Below are 20,198 nucleotides of genomic sequence, written 5' to 3' on the forward strand. Positions count from 1 at the left end.
TTATTAAGGATGTTGAGAGGAGGGGAAAATATCCATGCAGAAGATGCCCAGCTGGCGAGGAGGGACTGGTGGTGATGCTCAGGTCACTTGATGAATCCCATTGGCCAAGTCCCTGGGAGATCCCACCCATTCGCAAGTGTAAAATAAATCTCTAAAGTTGTACCTCGTGTACCACTTGACATTATTGCTTTTAGCCTGCTGGCTTTATATCTATTTATTTATTTTATTTTGGTTTGTACCCAAAGAGGGGCTCGAAGGAAATGAATTTTGAACCGGCACCTTTCACCACCTTGCAGTACTACCCTGATCCCTGCATCCAGCGGTGAGTCTCTGAGCGTGACGTAACTCTCTCCTATCGCAGGTTTGATCTGAGTGTCTTGTGTAATTGTTAACTTTTCTGCTATCGTCCGGTGGCAGCTGGGCTGCACGCGGAAAAAATGTGCCGCTCTCTTCATGCTCAGTGGAGCTTATTATTATGTTTGGCTTTCTAACAGGTTACTGTTTAATTATAGGCATCCGTTTAAGATATCTCCCTTTTCCTCTTTGGCATTAGAGAAAAAAAAATTGATAAATAACATGAAAACTGATAGTATCTTTTCCCTGTGTTTTTGAGCAGAAGGTTACTCTGTGCTTTGGGCAGCGCAGGAATTGCTTTAACTATCTATAGTGTGTTTATTTGTTCCTTTAAATGAAAAAGCTCCTGGAAAGAATATGAGCTTAACTATTAAGCTCTGAGATCTTGGAATTTAAAAGACAAATAAATAATTTAAAGGATTCAGAGAAGAAAAAAACTGCCTTCTAAGAGAGAGCACTTTTCCAAGAATATTTTTTTCATTCTGTTTAACAGCCAACCTCAGAGCCTGACAACCACTCTTATTTTAGCTTTGTTGTTACACTGAGTTTTATAACTTTCCAGCAGATAAAAGAGCATGTCCGCACGAGGTATCACAGTATCACATTGTCAGTTTGTTTGTTTCTCCCAATAGAAGATACTATATTTAAGCATGTAAATGACATGTAGATGGTATTTTTCCAGTCGTAAAGTTCGGAGAGGTGAAATCCTCCGAGCGCAGTCACTTGTCGAGCTACTTTAAGGCTAGTTTCTGGCTGTGTTTTGAAAAAGCCCTGGCTGTTGTCTCACAAAGGCATTCGGTCCCTGGAAGGGTTAACTATTAACCCTGCATCCTCTGCAGGGTGCTGGGGAAGGCTGCTTGTGTTGCATAGCTGCCTGTTGAAGAAAGGGCTTGGCCGCTGTCACCCAGCCCACGGCATTACAGGAAGCTTTGTGAGCTCTTCTTTTTTTTTTTTTTTTTTTTTCCCCCCACTACCATGATTTGTTGCAATGTTTGTGGGGGAGTTTTATCCCCCCTTAATCTGCTGGGTGCTCTGTGCCACCACTATGCGAAGATCCTGGGGAGGACTGTGGAGACCTGGCAGCGACAAGGGGCTGCGTTTGGGGCCAGCGGAGGGGAAGGACAGAAGGGGAGCTGGGAAATAGCGCACGGTCCTTGGCTGCACTGCCGTGGCAGAGGAATATGGAATGAAGCTGGGGGTATTGGTTTCCCCAGCGAGACCTTCCACAACACGAGTCCCAGGGCTGGTTGGGCACACGCAGCCATACTCTGATCTCCTGCAAATCCACCCAGCCCCGCTGACCCTGGCAGGGATGTACGTGTGTCCAGGAGAAGAGCAGTACAAGAGCGGTGCCCGCCCGGGAAGGTGGATTTGGGCTGACAGCGGTAGGGTCTTTAGCAGACAAATAAGTTTCAGTGGCGGGAAGCCACAGCCAGGCAAATTCCCAAATAGAAAATTAAAAACAAATAATCAAACTGGAAAGCGTAAAGATGCACTGGGAAGCGTACCTAAGCTCTGGGACAGCTCTCCAGCCCCTGTGAACTCTTGCCAGTCACACCCCATCCCATGTCAAAGGACAGGTTCATAAAACTGGTGCTGTGGCTCAGGCAAAAAAACCCAGCTGGAGCAGGAATTAAAGAAAAAAAATTCCCTTGGCTGTATTCTTTAGAGCTTTTAAAATGGGCCTTTCTGCCCTTCAAATCTGCATCCTCCAGCAAGTCAGGCCTTTCACTGGAAATGCTGTTCCTTGCCACGTGCCTTAGCAGTGTGCTAAGTTTTTAAGTGACCATTGCAGTGTGGGAAGCCTCAGGACAGCTTGGGGCAGATAGAGTTTGTGACACCCCTCAGTCAAAACCTGGTCGAGATGTAGCTTAGAGTAATAATGTGTCTCAGCTGCTGTGCACGTCTGTTTACATGAGCTGAGAGTGGCATTTGTCCAGTTACTAGTGGCTGTGCTCTGCTACAGCTCAAAATCAGCTAAAAGCTGGTCCCAGAGATACTTTTCTCAGTCTGAAGACATAGGTGGTCTTCAACTTTAAGCTCCATTGATTGGATATTCATGATGTGCTGGGTGACATTTGTGTGACTGATTTAACAAAATTGAATAGTTTCATAATTACATTTAATTTACACAGTTTGAAACACATTTGCTTTGATGTGGTCAAAGTGTTTTCTTTAGCTTAAACCAGTGTTCTTCTCTGTAACTTTAAAATTACATCTAGTAACAATCTAAACAACAAAGTGATAACATTGAGCTGAGGCATGCTGGCAAAATAACAATAGTGAAAAGTGTTTGAAGCCCTGTTAAAATGGAGTGGGGGTGAGTGGGGGTGTGTGTGACACAGATTTCCCTGTAGGTCAGCGTGGAGGGGGAAGCAATTATAAATCGCAGTTAGCTCTAAGATTAGTGGCTTAGATTTACCCTCTGCCGTTGCTTTGTCTATTAATCTCTTCACTTTGGGGGTGTCCAGCAGGCAGACAACGCGGAAGCCAGCTAAAACATTTCCTCTGTCAAGAGGTGAACACAGATCACACTTGGGAGCATTAACTAATATGCCATTATAATGCTTGTATACTACTGCCTGTCATTTCACGGCAGTGAAACTATGTGCTGCTGCTATGGTATATTCAAACCAATGCACTAATTCAGTGCCACAGGTGAGGAAAAATAGCTGGGTGCCCAGACTCCCAGTGCTGTCTGTTATTGTTTAGGTCACTCCAGCCTCTGTCTCAACAGGTCAGCTCTCTTGTTTTTTAGGCTACTTATTTCTTGTGGATATCAAAGCAAAGCACCCCCTGCATCACACAGAAGTACAGACAACTCAGCTGGGGCACAACACAGCAGTGTCCTACTTCACAGCCCCACTTTTTGCTGTGGACACTGGAGTTCAGTGCTGGAGCTGCAGCCCAGCTGAGAGAGGGGCAGAGGGGCACTGACAGGGACATACATCCCTGTGCAGAAGTCAGGGATGCAAATGTAGCATGTGAATGTCTGAAGCGAGGTTGGAAAGGTATATCCTGCCTGTGCTCATCTTTCTTCTTCTTAAACAGAAAGAGCTAAGAGATGTTAAAATTCAGCAATAACAGAGTTGAGCAAAACCCTCAAAGTTTTTCTACTTCTGCTTTCTTTATGAGAGGGTTTTGCATGAAACACTTGAAATCAGTGATAAAGCAGGCTCAGTGCTCTGGCTCCTGGGCAAGGGAAGGTGCTGCTCTAAGGACAGAAGCACCTGCATTGAAGTGCCAAGTTGCTAACCCACGTGAATTACTTGTTCAGATGTTACTGTGGCAGCTCATCCTGTGCTGCAGAAAAACGAGGCTAGCTCTGAGTCATAAAATGAGCTATCTGAAATGAGCGGGATTTCCACCTTCCAAGAAGTGCCCACCTAGCTGCTGTTGAAAGTCGCTAATGTAAGATGAAGAAGGCACTGTAATTATGATCAAAGTCCAGCTGTTGAGAGCTATGTAATTAGTCTCCCTCTCCAAAGCTGCTTCTTCTTCAGCTAATGCCTGGTTGGGGGAGTGATGTTTACAGATATGTTACTTGTGTTCTTGGAAATAATGGTCATTAGGCTGTGTTTTACCCAGGAGCTCTCCTCTTTGGGGGCTGTTTGGAATGCACCTGCTGGTGCACAGGACTACAGTCCTGTGTGCTCTGCTTGCCCCTCTCCCCATGCCCAGGCTAATTGATGGCCTCAGGATTTTGCATCGATGATATGCTGAAGGCATTCACTGGGGCTTACTCCTCCCTTTTGAATGAAAGGCCTCTCGCACAAGCTGCTCTTTGCTCTTTCATTTCTGGCTTTGTATTCTCAGCCCAAAGTGATACGGCCCCACCTCCCAAATCTCACTAATAACAGAGGCTTGAGGAACAACCCTGAAATCCTCTGGTCTCTGCAGCGCCATGCCAGAAACCTGGTTTCTCAGACACGGTCCTGGGTTTTGGGGGGGGGGGTGCCAAAAGAAAAAAAAACCAAACAAATATCCTGCAACCAGGTATGTAGAAAAAAATCTATTTTTAGAAGGGGATGAGGGAAACTGTCTCAAATGAGTTGAGGCATGGAAGGGAGGGGAGGGCATGGGCCATGGCAGCATCATCTACTGAGTGCTGTATCTGGATGGATTTTGGTGAGCAGGGTCTAAGTTCCAGCCAGCCAGAGCTCCTGGGTTCAAAGAGATCGTTCATCAGGAGCATTGCACATGTTGCTTTACTTTTCTTCATTGGTTCCACATGTATCAAACAGCTGGTGAACAGACTGCAGTTATCAGATAGGAGTCTCACCAATGTTAATGCTTGCAGTGCAGCACAAAGGTGAAAAACTCACTGTACCCAATGCTCATCATTACGAATAGGCGGTAATGAAACAGCAGGTTTCTTCCCTTTGGGTTGGAAGGGGGCACATTCGGGCAAAATGTGCTGGCTACCCTCCTGATCACAGGCAGCAGCGTGCTGTGCCCCTTCATGGTCGTGGATCAATGCTGGTGTAAGCAGCTTTCCTTTCACTCCGGTGTTAGCTGGGTGATATTGTGACAGAGCTTTGCCTGAGCTGTCGTAGGGTAATGTCTTGCAGGAGTGTTTCATCCTATGTGCAGGCTTTGCAGAATCCTTGCGTTTGGACAACTGCACGCTCTTTCTCTTTCCTTGTACTATGTTTGCTGAGGAATAACTGAACTCCTGCTATGACAGGGGGCACAAATCTCATCTGCCTTCACCTTTGAGATGGGAGCCCAAATTTGTCGTGTTGGCAGAAAGACCTGAAGCCAAGTAAGGAAAGCCACGTGACTTGGTATAGATCTATTTGCAGAAACAGCCAGTGATACAGCAGGTACTTTCCAAAGACTCAGAGAGGGGCCAGAAATTGTTCTGAGCAGCTCCTGGTGTGCTCGGAGCCAGCCGGTGACTTCTGGAGGAGCAGAATTGGCTCCACGCTGGAAGGAAAGGTGGAGGGGAGCCAGCGAGGTGCTTTTTATTGGTCTCGGTGAGCTCTCCTGGAAGGTGGTGGTCACCTTCATGGATGTGCTGTCACCCCTGGTAGAAATCCCATGGGGAGGGGTCCCCAGCTGGAGCCAGATGTGCACAAGGGGACAGCAAGCAGTGTGCCGAGACAGCTATTGCAGGGTGGCCTTGTGGGCAGGAGGGCTTTGCAGAGCAGCTCTGCAGGGAGGACATGCTGCCAGTATGGGACCTCTCAGCTGCCCCCCTGCACTTTGTCAACGATGTGCGCTGCTGGTGGTGGGGAGGGGAGGGTATTTATCTCGTCTTTGAGGTCTGTTCTTTGGTTGTTCTCCTGTTCCTATGCTGCAGTCTCATCAGAAGATGGGATTAGAAGGTAGGACCTTTGCAAAACACTGCTCAAGAGCAGCATGTTAAAGCCTCTTCAGTTCTTTCTTCCTGGCAGAACCCCTGCACTCTGCTTGTCCCCGCTGCCCTCCTCCGTTTTGTCCCCGCTAAACCTCTTGGCTCTATGTCAGAGAGATGTTGTGCTGAGGATGTCACAACCCCTTCACGGTCATTGCCAAAGACGGCACTTTTCTCTTTTTCCCCTTCAAAATGGTGTAGGCCCCTCAAGAGTGTTACAAGAAAATATTTGTCTGCTTGGAGGTCTTTTTAGTGCTGCTTAAAGGATTAAAGTGGAACCAAATCGATCATTTTCTGTTTTTCTTCCCAGATCTCAAAGGACTGTAAAGAGAATATGTGAAGTCTTTCATGTGGTCCTTTTTACTATGAGGAGAGAATACCTGATCCATGGGATCTTGCTCAACTTCCAAAAATACTGACGAAATTAAAGAAGCAACTTCTCAATAGCTCATCTGTTCAGAGATGTTTAGCGTGTTCATGGTACCTGTTATAAGTTATACTCCCCTGCTGATTTGTGTGGTACCTTCTGCTGCAAGCTAACTTGTAACGGCTCCTCTCAACAAACACAAGGACTTCTCGCCTGATACAGAGCAGAAGGGGTCAGCTTTGATTTTGGGAAAAATAAAACCCTCTGACATCCAACAAATGGCCAAAGGAGTATTCAACCCTTATAAAAAAAAGACCATAGGTGTTACAGGGCATGGGGGAGGGATGAGAGTCTTGGATGAGGAAGAAATCAAGGAAACTTAGTTTTTAACTTGGTGTCTGGCTCTAAGCTGGTTTTGCACTTCTGTGAAAACCTTCATGGGAATGTGGGCATTGTGGTGGGAGCCAATGGTTACACTGCCATACAAATTTTGACTTCTGTTTAGTTTAAAATTTTGTATGCCATAATCAAAACTGAAATAATCAGAAGGAAAATGTTTCACTATAATAGATTTCTGAGGTTTGTTTGACTGGGTCTGCTGATGACAGATAATATCCTTCCTTCTGCTTAGCTAGCTTCATGAAAACATCTCTATCTGTTCCTGCGGCTTACCTGGGAGTTTTTGGTGCCTGTTTGTAATCACTTATTACTGTGTAGCAGATCATCTCCCCACAGAATTTTGCTGCTGAGGCATTTCCAGTCAGGTGTTTGAATGCCACACTGGGTCTGGTATGATAAATACTGAGGCAGGTAAGCAAGGGGAATTCGGTTAGTGCATAGAGCTATAAAGAAGACAGCCACATCCAAGAGTGAGAAGGGGGAAAGCCTGCAGTAAGTGGCTGGGGGTTCAATAGGCTCTTTGCAGCATAAAAATAAGTCTGCCTACAAAACCCTGCCTGGAGAGGTTCAATGCCTGTCTGGTTTAGCACTGTTGATATGCACCTAAGTCAATGCATGCTGAAAAAATGCACAGAAAGAAGCTTGCAGTGTGCTGGTGAGCTGGACGCTGCAAGCAGCAGCTGTTCAGCTGTGTATTGCCAGGAGTGTCTGCCATTAAACTCAGAAGTAGGAGCCAGAGCTGGTGGGGCAAAATGATGGGATTGCTGTGCCTGCTGTCAATGGGGTCTATGAGGTGGCTGTGACAGCTGTGAAATTGTAGTTCAGCGGGCTCTGAGAGTTAACATGGGCATCAGGTGTTCAAATATTACAGGATTAAGAATCTTAACACAATTCCTTTACACTGTCTTCCAAGTTTGGTTGTGCATATTTGTGAATTTTCCTCTTAAAATATACAGGCTGGAAACATCATTCTCGGTTTTAATGGAATGGGAGACCAATGTATTCACAGCACTCCAGGAGCTACTGCTTTAAGATAATCACAAGCAAAAAATCATAAATCACATTAGGTGTGGCAATGTATTGATAAAATTATAGGGAACCAACCCTGTAATTTCTTAGCACCAGGCATAGTTGCAAAAATGAATATCCTGTGAGCACTCCAGGCAGTGTTCCCTTACACACCAGCAGTGTTTCTGATAACCAGTTCACTTGTTCCTGTCTTCCAGGACTACAACCTGCTCTTAATTCTTTGTCCTTCATTTGCCCCATCTTGCAGCTATTTTGTGACACAGAGAAAGGTTTTTGCAAGTGCTTTTATTTTTGAGAGAAGGATTGTCTGCCCTTGGTTTCAGCAGTAGCTGGCCTGTCACAGAGTACCTATGTGCTGAAAAATGCAGCCAGCACAGTATTTAGCAGAAGACTTCATTTTTCCCATAGGAGTATCACTGGTGGCAGGGGAGGGGAATGGCCGTGTGGGTAACAAGTGGGAGCTTCAACCAAATTCATATTACAGGAATCTGCACCTAACATCTGCTTTGCTGGCGTTTCTGTTCTGCATTTTAATTATTTACTGAAACACAGGATGTTGCTGTTTACAGTTTCCTGCTTCTGAAGAGTTCTGGGGACTTTCTGTATTATCACAATGATTTATTTTATATTTTTGTAAAATTCAACCTTCTCAAGAGAGTTTGAGAGAGGGACTTCGTAAGTCCCTTGAGCAGTTCATAGAGAAAAGAACTTGTGTAACTAAAGACAGAAGCAGCTTTCATAAAAAAAGTGGCCTTAGGGAGCCAAGAGTCTTACCTGGCTCAACTCAAAATGTCACAAGTCTTTTGCAGTAGACAGTCCAAGACCTTTCTGTCCTAAAAAAGAATCACGTATTTCATGTTCTTTGTCTGGGGACGCTGTCCCTCTCTTCTCTGACTATATTTATACGACTAAATGCCCTGCCATGCAAAGTATCCTGGAGCTGAAAATCAGCGTGGGCTGCATTTCTCTTTCTTTGCTTCCTTCTGGTGGGGGGCCATGTTGAGACCCATGTGGGATGACCCCTCACCAGCCTCTCCCTGTCGCCTCCTCACAGTGGCCAAATTTGGGGAATGCCTGTCCTGAATGAACTGGGACAGTAGCAACTTGGTGCCTGCTGCTTGGCACGCAGGGGTGCCCAGTGCCTTACCCGGTGTTGTAGCTGCAGCACGCCAAGCACTCGGGCAAACAAACCCCAGGAGCTGTTCGGGTGACCCTGGCAGAGAGAGTATTTGATTCCTTCACACATCAAAAAGGTTCAAATCTCAGCAAGTTTGAAAGAAACTTCATTCTTGGCAGAGTGTGTTAGCATCCTGGGGACCTTGTCGCTATCAGTAGCATTAAGGACATCTGATGCAAGCAGGGAAGAGGCTCCTTGCAGGAAACCTATGCCAGGCTTTAACCAGAGCTCAGAGCATGTGGCAGGGCTGCAAGCCCAGCATGAGCAATTGGGGCTGCAAGCACAGCCAGAAAAGCCCATGCTATGTGTGCCTCTGCCGTGCCACAGAGTCTGGGTATTCCCGTTGATTTGGTCCAGAAAAGTGCACTCAGTTCAGTGGATACAGTTGCAGCAGAGGTGGGAGGGAGCTGAATCGCACATCTCTCATTTTGTTTGTCTCTGAAGGGTTTTGGGTGGTGTCAGTGCTCAGGAGAAGTTTGGAGGGGATTGAAACTTCCTTGCCAGGGAGAAGAGAGGCAGAAGCCCCTCAGTCTCTCTCCTGCTGGCTGGAAACACCCCAGAAATAGTGTTTGGTGCAGAAGTGTGAGGACAGGCGCTCAGTTTAGCCCACTGCCAAGACCAGATCTGAGAGCACAGCCCCCTGAGCACCTCGGTCCTGACCCACAAATCTACAGCCAGCATCTTCATCTCAGGGACTTGGAGGGCAGTAGGACACCTGGAGATTTGAGCTGGGCTTACCTGGTTTTCCAAAGCCCATGATCACACGCTGCAAAAGTCTCCTCTTTTTCCACTAAGCCTTGCGGCAGCAGGCTGAATGAGGCATATCTCATGGTCAGGTGCGGCTGCATGATGCACAGAGTGTTCACAGCTTCTGTGGAACTGCTGTGGAAGGATTCCATGTAAATGCGCCAGATCTAATAGTAGAGTCACTCTGTCAGTTCCCATACACTATACTTCTATGTATATCTGCCACTATATAGAGAATACTGTGCTTGAAATGACCTATTATCTACTCGACTGGGTGCTATCTGTATACCATGGTTTGGAGCATGTAAATCAGCAGTGTGAGAGTTCCTCAGATGATGCTTCATCCCTGCACTCCCTGGGAGAAGCACTGAACCAGATTTCATCTCTGCAGGCATAAGCATTGCATATGAGGTGGTGTTGGGTTCTGACTGTGTCTGTTAAATGAGGTACAAACTAATGTGTTGGGTTTGATTTTTTTTTTTTTTTTTTTCCTGGTTTAACCCTGTTACTCTTTGGGAGGAATACTGCTCTGGTTTTGCTCCCTAGACTGTAACAGTTGCTTTTTGCACCACTTAATCTCATTTTTATTGTGTTAACAAGCAAGCCAGTCAGAAACCCAAAGAGATCTCCCTGGCAGCTACCCAGCACAGTGCATATCCCTGGCTTGGAGGAGTGGCTGTGCTCAATGGGTAACCTTTGGTCTGGGGGTTTCTCTCAGATTTGCTTGGTGATGTGCTGCCTGCGGCTGGTGCTTGTTCTGATGGTACACAGCCTTTAGAAAGAGATGAGCTGAGGACATTTGATGGTGGACTGAACTGTAGGAAGCTCAACCTAGACCATGCCTAGCTTGGCCATACTACATAAAATGAGAGATTAGGCTCTACAGTGCTCACAGTCCTTTCCTCTCCAGACAGCCCAGAGCTCAGGCCAGGGCCACGTCTGAAAAACGTGCTTGCATGTAGATAAGGGATAATACACAAACCAGACCTTGAACCTGGGCCAGACCAGCAGTGTGGATGTAGCTGAGGTCTTTCCTTGCTGCTATAGCCTGTCTAGAAGTGGAACTTTTCTGCTGGGTTTGTGGGTGGTGTTTTTTTTTCTTCCCTTAGTTCTGGCCTCTTTCAGAGCCTTGTAGTATCCAATAAGAGCCAGTTCCTGACACTCTGATTGCCTTTCTGAAGCTCCGATGTGCTTGGCTGAATTATTTTACTATCTGCAATAAATAAAGTAATTTCTCATTCTGTGTTGTGGTCTCTGTATTGGTGTGATGGAGGTAGACTAAGTGAAACTTGAGAGATGCTGGTTGCACTCCACACTGCAGAGTTTCAGCAGACAATAGTTAAAAGATTCCCATTTCCTGTGGGAAATACTGAAAGCAAGCTCCTTGTGAAAACCAGACAGCACTGAACTGCTGTAGATATTGTTATTCGGTAAATGCTGTGCTCACAAGAAAAATACTGACGAGCAAATCTCAAAAGGGGGAATTCGATTCAGCAAGCCTCAGGAAGGTCAGATTTCTGGCCATTGCCTCTTCAGAACTTTTCAATTTTCCTATTACATACCTAAAATCTCTACAGAAGAGCTGTAATAGCTGTATTTTGTCATGACTGTCATGTTTTGAAAATGACCTCACCTGCTTTCATTTCTGGGGCTGTTGTTTTGTTTTCTTAATATTCCCTGATGCTGCAGAGATCTGGATAACTGGAAAGGTTGCAGTTAACTGTTTGAGGCTGCTTTGGGCATTTAACACTTGCCTTTCCCCCGCTTCTCCTCCAGAAAAGATGAGGGGTCTCCCCATACAGTGCAACAGAATGCAACAGCAGACATCTCCGAGTCTCCTTCCCTGGTAACTTGTGGATGTGCCCCCAGGTACCTGCTGCAAACCATTATAGATGGTGCATGAGTGGGTCATGGGATGATTTGGGGTCAGGCAGTCCCCCGGGAGGCACAAAAGATGGTCTCTGTTGTCTTTAATTGTAGCTGCAGCTGGGCAGCAGAGATTGGCATGTGATGGCAAGGCTGGAGGCAGCACTGATCCAGCAGCAGACCTCTCAGCAGAGATCTGTGCTCATCCTCTCCTGTACCCAGGGGAAGAGGCATCATTCCATTTGTCCTGCTGTAAAACTATTAGAGCTGGCTGGCTGGCTGCAAAAAGTCTTGTGTAAACTCTGAGAGGTAGACCCAAATGTGTGTTTTCAGCTGGGTATCTAAAACTGAGCAAACGATGTCTATTATTTAGATCAAAGGCTTTTTTTTTTTTTTTTTTTTAGATGGACCTGAAAATGCTTTGTGGCTTCTGAACCGTTTGCCTGTAAAGTTTAACTTACAATACTTATTTTAGGACTTGGCTCAAAAATACCTGAGAATTTTGAGGGCTGGGCCTGGATTTTCCGCTCATGTTGCTTTTGAGAAGACTTTCTCATTTACTGCAGTAAAAGCTCTCACCTCTGCCCAGCAGCTCTGACTCCTCCCTCTCCAGATGGGCACTGCTTTTAACCATCGCTGCAAAAAGGGATTGACCGGAAAAATGAGTTACAAAATAATACAATTGCAACTGCTTTTTAATTGGCTTTTTTTTGTTGTTTTAATGCTTTTTAAAAATGGATGGAGATTTAAATTTTCTTTTATTATTTATATTTGGAAAGTCTCACGACCATGTTTCCCTGGAGATATACTGACGGTGAACAGGTCTCTGTGTGCTTTACAAAGTTGGTGGCACTGCTGTACCTCAAGAATGGAAGGGCAAAGATGGACCCAGGGTTACCCAGGGGCCAGGGGTTGAGCTGGGTGTCCTGAGCTCCAAGCTTGCGTTCTTATTCTGGGCTTCCCAACACAGGTTTCTCAGGCTCCTGCGCGGTCTTCTGGAGGCTACAAGGGCTCTGTAGTGAAAGCACCGATTGCAGCAGGCAGGTGGAGGAGTTGCTGTGGCGGTGCTTTCACCTTGGCCGGAGCTCCATCTCTCTTGGCTCCTGCTGAGAAAGGGAGTGGGTGTATGGGCTGAGCAGAAGGGGAGGGGATGTCCGCGGCTGGGTGAGGAGGTAGTTTCCAAGGATGGGTGAGAAGGGGTGGGTGGAGAAGGGGGTGTCCAAGGTTGAGTGGGAGATAAGAGAGGTCCGGGAAAGTTCACAAGGTGCTGAAGGAATCCTTGGAGGAAAAAAAAAAAAAATTAGGGGTGATTTGCTCGAACAATTAGGGGATGGTGCCTCTAGTGAGGGTGGAGTGATTAGCTGCCTGGAGCCCTGAGGACAAAGAAATGCTTCTATTGTGTAGAAGCGGTCACTGTTGTCCGGCTGATAATGATGACATGTAGATAGCAGATGTGATGAGATGTAGATAGGAGATGCAGCAGGTTCCTGGCTGCGGGGGTTACTGAGAGGACTCTGAACTCGTTCTGCTTCCAGAAGCTGTTCCCAGCTGTTTGCAGGGAGCAGGCCATGCAGTCCCCAAGCTGGGAAGCCGTCGGCAGGATAGCAATGGGAACGCAGAGGGAGCCTTTTTCTCCCAGGGGAGCTCTGCTGCTAGCACTGGAGCAGGGCGCTGGCATGGGGCCCAGGGCTACAGTGATATAATGCGCTTTGAGGGGCCACCGCTAAGCTGCAAATGTTGCATCCACTGTAGGCATAGTCTTACTCAAGATGACTGTAACTGAAAGAAGATGATGAATGGGAAAAAATCCCCCTTGCGTTTTGCAGCACGGTGAATTAGGAGGATCATTCTGTGCAGCCAGTTTCACTTTCTTTGATACAGGTCAGTCTTGCCCATGCACTGAAGGCTCAAGTAAAGAGCAACCAGAAAGCCGAAGCATCCATTCCTGCCCTTTCCATTCAGCTCACACATACGCTTCCAAAAGAGAAATCTAAGTTACAGGGAGATCAGGATGCACTGTTACAGTGGACTCTAGCAGAACACAGAGTTTTTATAAGCAACACAGTCAGCATTCCTCTGAGAAAGAATTGCTTTAATTCCTCTGAATTTCATATATCTCACAGTTGAAACAGGGCATGTGCAACACAAGTGTCATTTGCCTAGAGAATAGGAAGAAGCTAGCAGTCCTGCCTAGACTGTCCTCGACATAGGACACCAGCAGTGTTACAGAGCCCTTCACCGCTGTCACTGCCCGTTCCTTCTTGTGTTTACCGTCTGCTTGGTTGGTGGCTACTTCTGAGATCAGGGTTCACCCTTTGGGCTGTCAGCTTCTTTCATTTTCTAACGCACATCTCTGTGCCGCTGGACCACTTTTCTCCTGCTGCCCCTCCCCCTAACCCATGTTGCTGTCCACGTGTTTTTTAGTGAGATATCCGATCTGGGAAACATCTGAAAAATGTGGGATCTGGGAAAAAAGAACGGACATTTGAACCATAGGTGAAAGTTATATTCTGTCTCAAAAAAATCCTATGTGTCAGTGTTTGTTATTCCCTATGTTCGCCCTTCAAAAGCCATGTATCCATCAGTCTTCTTCCAGAGATGTTTTCTAGGACTAACACATAGGAGCAGTGTTATATTTGGACTTGATGGCCTTAGAGGTCTCTTCCAAACTTCATGATTAGATTTGATTTATATGGAAGGAAAATCTGAAGGATTTAAAGAAGTTGCTGGAAGTCTAGATTTTAAAAAGCTGAATCTGAAAGCTGTGCTGGAAATCTAAATGAGAATAAATACTTGTGAGTGCAGTTCAGCAGGACCTGCCTCTGCCAGGATGGGAGTCAGTCTCTTTTGGGCTCACAAGAGCCAAGACTTTGCAGTATGGCATTAGGAGAGAAAGAAACAGGGAAATATGTAGTACAGTGCAGTTCATGCTGGGAAGGGGGTTTGCTTGTTGATGAAGTAGACACAGAAAGAGGCATAGATAGAGGTGCAATACAGATCCCTGAAATTCAACAGCAATCTCCTCTCTGAAGGGAATGAGAGCCTGCCTGTCTACCATTTGGCTTTTATTTTGGCCCCCCTGTTTACGACAATGAACCCGTCTGATGACCAACGGTCTCTAACGGGTGCTTCCAGGGTGTGCTCTGCAGGCCGAGGGTGGCTGACGCGGCCGTGGGGGACAAGCCTGCTCCACACTTCGGGGAATTCCAGATGACACTGCCTGCCAGGCACACGCTTGTCCCGTGCTGCCAGACCCTGCTTCCTTCTCCTCTTGCACAGCTGTGAGCTTCATAAGGTAGCGATGTCTACAAATCATTGCAGTGTTAAAATGCAGAGCAGGGGGAATTCCAGCAGGATGAGGTCTGCCAAGTTCCTCGAGTTTTAACGGTGCAGTCTGAAAAGGAGCCCCCTCCCCACTCAAGAACTGAAAATACAACTAACACCAAGATTCAGGCAATTAAGTGTAATACTCATGAACTTTAAAACATTTGTTTACCATTGCTTTTGATGTACTTCAAGATGTGACTGGAGATGGCAGGGACCAGCACACGCACTGGAACTGATGGAGATGCTGACTTCTCTGCTCTCTGACTTACATCTCTATCTGGCCCACACACTGTGACAGTTGAGGGCTAATATATTAATCTATGAAGGAATTAAGGGCTGTTAAGTGGTTAACTGCTGTAAGCATTTAGGAAGAAAGATTAGTTTTTAGTCTGGGCATCTGGGTTTGAATTCTACTTCCACCCTGAACTCTGAGTGTGGCTTAAAGCCAGTCACAGCATTTCTGCAGCTTTGATTTTCATTCCTGGGCATCAGCATTTTGGTGCCTAAATATAAATGAAGTTTGGGGTTTTCTTTCTCTAGAAAGTGCAATGCAACTCTACCTGAAGAAATTAAGGTCTTTTTAAATTTCTCTATCTTGACACCCAAAGTCACTAGTTCCTTTCTGAGCAGCACCAGACTGGCACTCAGGTGACCAAGGTTGTATTTCTGGCTGCACAACTGGCTTGCTGAGTAACAATGAGTAATCCTCTGACCTCCTGGTGCCTTAGTTTTCCCACAGGTAAAATGGGAGTAATTACACTGTCTTCCTTTGTAGAGCACTTTGAGAGCTATGAATAAAATGAGCCATATTAGATATCATTATTTAGACATTATTAATTATTCTTTGGGTTCATTTGTATAATGTGGAAGTGCTTTCTTCTTAAGAGTAGATGTTCTTCTCTTTACCTCAAGGTCTCCTTAGTATTCCACCAGCAGGTCCTTTAGAGGAATTTATCTTGTGAAACAACAGCAGATCTGTAGCTTACAAAGAAAGACTTCTCTGGCCCCATCTGCTTGTCCACTGAGGACTACAGAGCCAGTGATAGAGAATTGTAAGCTGTTGATAGACATTTGGTGGGGAGAAACAGAAAACAACATCCTGTAACTTTGGCAACAAGCAAAAGAAAAAGCTCCAAATCTTTTTGCTCATCCTTAGTGTGAAAGATTTCTTCTCACAAGATTTTACACCATGGCTTTACACCAACATCAAACCATGAAGTTCAGCATCTATAAACCACACTGATAGTTTCCGAGAGTTTGCACACCGTGCGGGAGAAACACAAATCACCCCAGAGCTCCAGCTTCCTATGCAAGCTAAGGAGAACTGGAGGTGCTTGGGTTTCTTGAAACCCAACACAGCAGCTTCACTGAGATACCTTATTCATTTCTGGTTTCCGCATAAACTCTGCTACTAACCCAGGGGCAGTTCACAGTGTTGAAGCTCCGAGCCCGTTTTGGATGAAAACCCAAAGAAAACCATGCTACCTCTTGGCTGTAATAACCTTTCTTATTTTTGGAAGGAGGTTGCTGGACTCACGCATGCACCCCAGTGGAGCTGCACCCTGCATAAGATCTGACTCTATATCAGTGAAAGCAGGTGGCATCTGCCTTTAAGGTTAAAGCTACAGAGGAGGGGCTGTGCATGCTCTGTATCAAACCCAGGTCTTCCTTTCCTCAGGAGCTCGTGTCTTTTCCCCAGCAGTAAGTCAAGCCTTCGTGGTTTGGGTTTAGCCCTTTCTAAGCAAAGTTGTTGGCAGTGAAAGGTGGCTTTTTGGGTAAGAAGCGTTGCAATAGTTGAGTTTAATAGTTTTCTGTCATTGTTTTCTGGTGTGAAAAGTGGTTTAGGTTGTTTTGTTGCTTTTCTTTAATGTCTTTGATGTGAAGGTTGGAAGGGAGAAAATGTGGTGAAGAGTGGAAGCATATGCTTGGAGTGAGGTAGTGGGAGCAAAAATGCCTTGTTTTCTCTTCTGTTTGCCACCAGTTTATGTAATGTTGGGCCAAGCAGTCAGGGCATTTTTTCCACCTGTGTTAGGACCCTTGGCTCCAGGGAAAGGTAACAGCAATGCAGATGGGCTAAGGCTTATGAAAGACAAATGCTGTGCTTGACAGGGGTGGGGTTTTTTTTTTGATTGTTGGGTTTTGTTGGGGTTTTGTTTTGTTGGGGTTTTTTTTTGTGATGTTTAACATTCCCAGTCTTCTGGGATACTCTGAAATTGAGTGCTGTGTGAGCACAGCTCCAGGGTCATGTTGCTCTCATTGCCGTATTTTGCAGAGATCTCACTCATTGGTGTGATGGCAAACTGAATCAGCTGGGATCCAGTCCTACTCGGTGGGCTGTAACACAGCACTTCTGGGGAAATGATCAGGAGGCAGCAAAACAATCTGTGTGCCCAAGGCTTCAGCCTACCAAGTGAATCTGGAGAAGTGCTTTCACCTGGAATCTGGACTGCTCTCACTTCAGCACAATAAATAGGATGGAGCTGAGCTAGACCTTAGTGGGAGTGCTTTGCTGGCTGCAACCTGTTCTGGGATTCAGTGATTCAGGAGCAGTGTCCCAGCACTGTGCCAGGAAAACCTGTGCTCTTGGTGAGGTGCTGCTTTTCAGAAAAGATTTAACCTGCTATTTCTGTTAATTAATAATCCCCTGGTGGTTTTTAAAGGAGGGGTTTGTGGGTTCAATGTCTTATTCAGCTTGCAGTTTGATGGGGGCTGTGAATCCCTCTGTAGTTCTAACCCGATGCAGTTAGTGCTCTCTGGTTGTGGCAAGCTGCCTACCAACTATTTCAGCAGTTAATGCAGGGAATTAGCTTGTAGAGTTAAAGCAGAGGGCAAGCTAGACAAGACTTACTGCCATGCTTTGTCCCGTCATAGTCAGTAGTTTGGTATAATAGGCTGTGTTCAGTAGTGTTATCAGCTATGATGTGCTTTGACATGAGTGGTTATGGGTAAAAGGGATGTTGTTTAAATGTCTGTTAATAAAAAAAGCAGCTGGTAGGAGCAATTTGAACAATGCAAACTTGTAGCTAGCAAACTGCTAGCTTGTGATTAACTTTAGGCACTTGGGAATTATTTTACTGAAGCTAGAGCGTCTGCTGATGTGGGAAAAGGCAATTAACTAGAGTAGTGAAATTTGTGCTTAGATCTTGCTTAGGTTGTGGCTGCTATTTTCTCGTGAAAGAGCAAATTTGGGCACTTAGTTATGCTGTTTAGTAGACAGAGGCTGCTCCTCTGTGCTGAAGGCTGTTTGTTAAGGAAAATGGCACTAGGTTTAGGTTTTAAGATCACAGGGAAGGAGGCGGTTTAGCTTGCACGTAGCTTTGTGCTGAGCTGAAGTTGGTTTTCTTGGGGCTTGACAGCTCTTTCCCTGAGAGCAGGGTGCACCAAACTGAGTAAAAAAGCAATGCTCACTACCTCTGTAACACTCTAGCCTTCTAACAGATGCCTTGCTAAGGTTGGCCACCTAATCCTGCAGCCTCCTTGGAAATAGTGCTGTATGGGTAGTAAAGGTGTTGCAGAGTGTTTTGAAGGAGTCTCTCAAATTTCGCTTCTGTGACAGCATTAACCAGGGAACTTCTTTTGCTTGGTATGGGGAAACATGCCTTTTTGGCCGTCAGGTAAAAACTGATCATGCTTTTCTTAGAAACAGTAAGCCAGGAGTTAGGTTGGGTACAGGGATAAAGATGACACAGCTGGAAAATGCTTCTCTCTGGAGAAATTTGGAGTTGTGTTTAGTACAGGAATACACCGGTTGTGTCCTTAACTGGTGTGACTCTTTCTAACAGCTCTGTTAGCTGAAGAGGTGTACAATAACAAACCTGCCTTTATCAGACTGTGCAGCTAATATCTCCTTCCTTTCCTGTGCTGCAGGCTGTGGGCACTGTGAAGAGTGCTCGGTTGGGGTAGGTTTATGATAAGCAACTTCTGCTTTGCTGCTGAGTGGGACTACAAGGGCCAGGAGAAGCAGGGCTGAACTGGGTTGCTTTGCCTTCTTGAAACCTCGGACTTTGTGCAGTTGTGAACCAAAGCTGAGGCATGTCATGACAGGCAGGAACATCATTGCACTGAGGAAAGAAGGTCTCTGAGGAAGGTCTGTTTTGTAGTAACTCATTTTTGGTGAAGTTGGTTCCTGTGTACATAGGGAAGAGCTGGTGCAGACAGTTGTTGTTGCTACCTTGGAATTAATTCCTAAGAAATGATTTTTAGTGTTCAAATCAAGGGCAGTTGTGATAAGTGGTAAATAATTGCTAAAAGCGAGCACTGTGATGGCTTTGAAGAACCCATTGTGGGTGTTCTCTGCCTGTTCCTCGGACGTTAAGACCGGGTGCAGGGTACCGAGCAGTGCCTGGCGTCCGCGGGTTTAGTGGCAGAGTGGGTTGGGGAGCATGCACTCCCCATTCCTCTCCTACAAAGGTTGTGATAGCGTTGGTTTGCAGCTTATATAGCAGTCTTTAGGCCAGATCTGTTCTTCTGGGTTTCAGTATGGCACTCTTGAAAGTGCCTTACCAGACTGAAAGCCTGAAAGGAGTAATTTCTGGCACTTTGTGGGATAACTGCTGTTCTCAGAGGATTTGTGATTATTTATTCACATGTAATGTGGGTATGTGCTCACATCTGTGAGACAGAGCTATTGGCTATGACACTTCTGAATTTTATTTTTGTCTCTGGCTGTTCATGAACTTTTAAAGGATGTTGGGGGTTTTTTGTTAATCACAAAAAGGATGAGTAACTGAAGTGATACTTTCACCTATTTTGAGGCATGCTCAGCTATGGCTCTGGGGGTTGAAACCACTTTGATTTCTGTTAGCTTAGGAAAACTGAACTTTCCAAAGAGCATGCAGTTCTGTGGGCAACAGAGGTGAGGAAAGCCCTGCTTTTTGCAGACCAGAGTCATCCTCAAAACATAAGAAGCCATACAAATTCAGCAAAAAGAGCTAGATCCCTCTCTGACAGCAGCCAGAAACTGATGCTCCAGGTAAAAGTAGACAAAAAGAACAACTGTAGTGTGATACTCCCTCTGAAACACTCTTTCTTAATTTTGGCAGCTTAATAAATTAGGGTCTTCCATGCAATTTGTTTAGGCCATTGTGTTAAACAGCATCAAAATGTGCCAAACCAAATGTTAGTCCAATTCTCTTTGGAATCCATTTATAGCCCTGGCTCCTGCCACAGCCATTCCCCTGGCAGGGAGCACAGTGGTTCAGTTGCATTGTGTCAAAACAACTCTTTTACATGAAAATTTTGCAGGGTGCCCCTGCCCTTGTAGCAGGAAAGGCAGTCACCTGCCTCGTACTCTGATTAAGTGGAACTGAGGGTTTTTGTCAACTGCAAATATACTTGAGAAATCCCCCCCCCCACTTACATCCTTGCAGCCGTTGAGCATTTTGACATGGGTGTAAAAGCTGCTGCGTTTGAATTTAGAAATTGGCCAGTAGGATGAGAATGTGCAGCTGTGGAAGGCGCGAGTGCTCCGGCTTCGTCACTGCTCCTCTTGGGCCCACCTATTTCTGTGAGGCTTCTGGGAGCTTAAGGGGATAAAAATGGCCAAGGTAATTAGCAGATCTGGTGGAAATCAG

General features: G+C 45.8%; 1 protein-coding gene across 1 annotated transcript in view; it reads left to right on the top strand.

The window, feature by feature from the left end:
* The first annotated feature begins 260 nt into the window (after positions 1 to 260).
* TP63 (tumor protein p63) overlaps positions 261 to 20,198 on the top strand; it is a 106,596-nt gene continuing 86,658 nt past the window's right edge. Inside the window, exon 1 of the mRNA XM_010573065.1 lies at positions 261 to 322. Coding sequence (XP_010571367.1) covers positions 261 to 322 — 62 coding nt within the window. The remainder of the gene's footprint in view (positions 323 to 20,198) is intronic.

Source organism: Haliaeetus leucocephalus, unplaced genomic scaffold (assembly GCF_000737465.1).
Source record: "Haliaeetus leucocephalus isolate CR32 unplaced genomic scaffold, Haliaeetus_leucocephalus-4.0 Scaffold362, whole genome shotgun sequence".
Classification (NCBI taxonomy): domain Eukaryota; kingdom Metazoa; phylum Chordata; class Aves; order Accipitriformes; family Accipitridae; genus Haliaeetus; species Haliaeetus leucocephalus.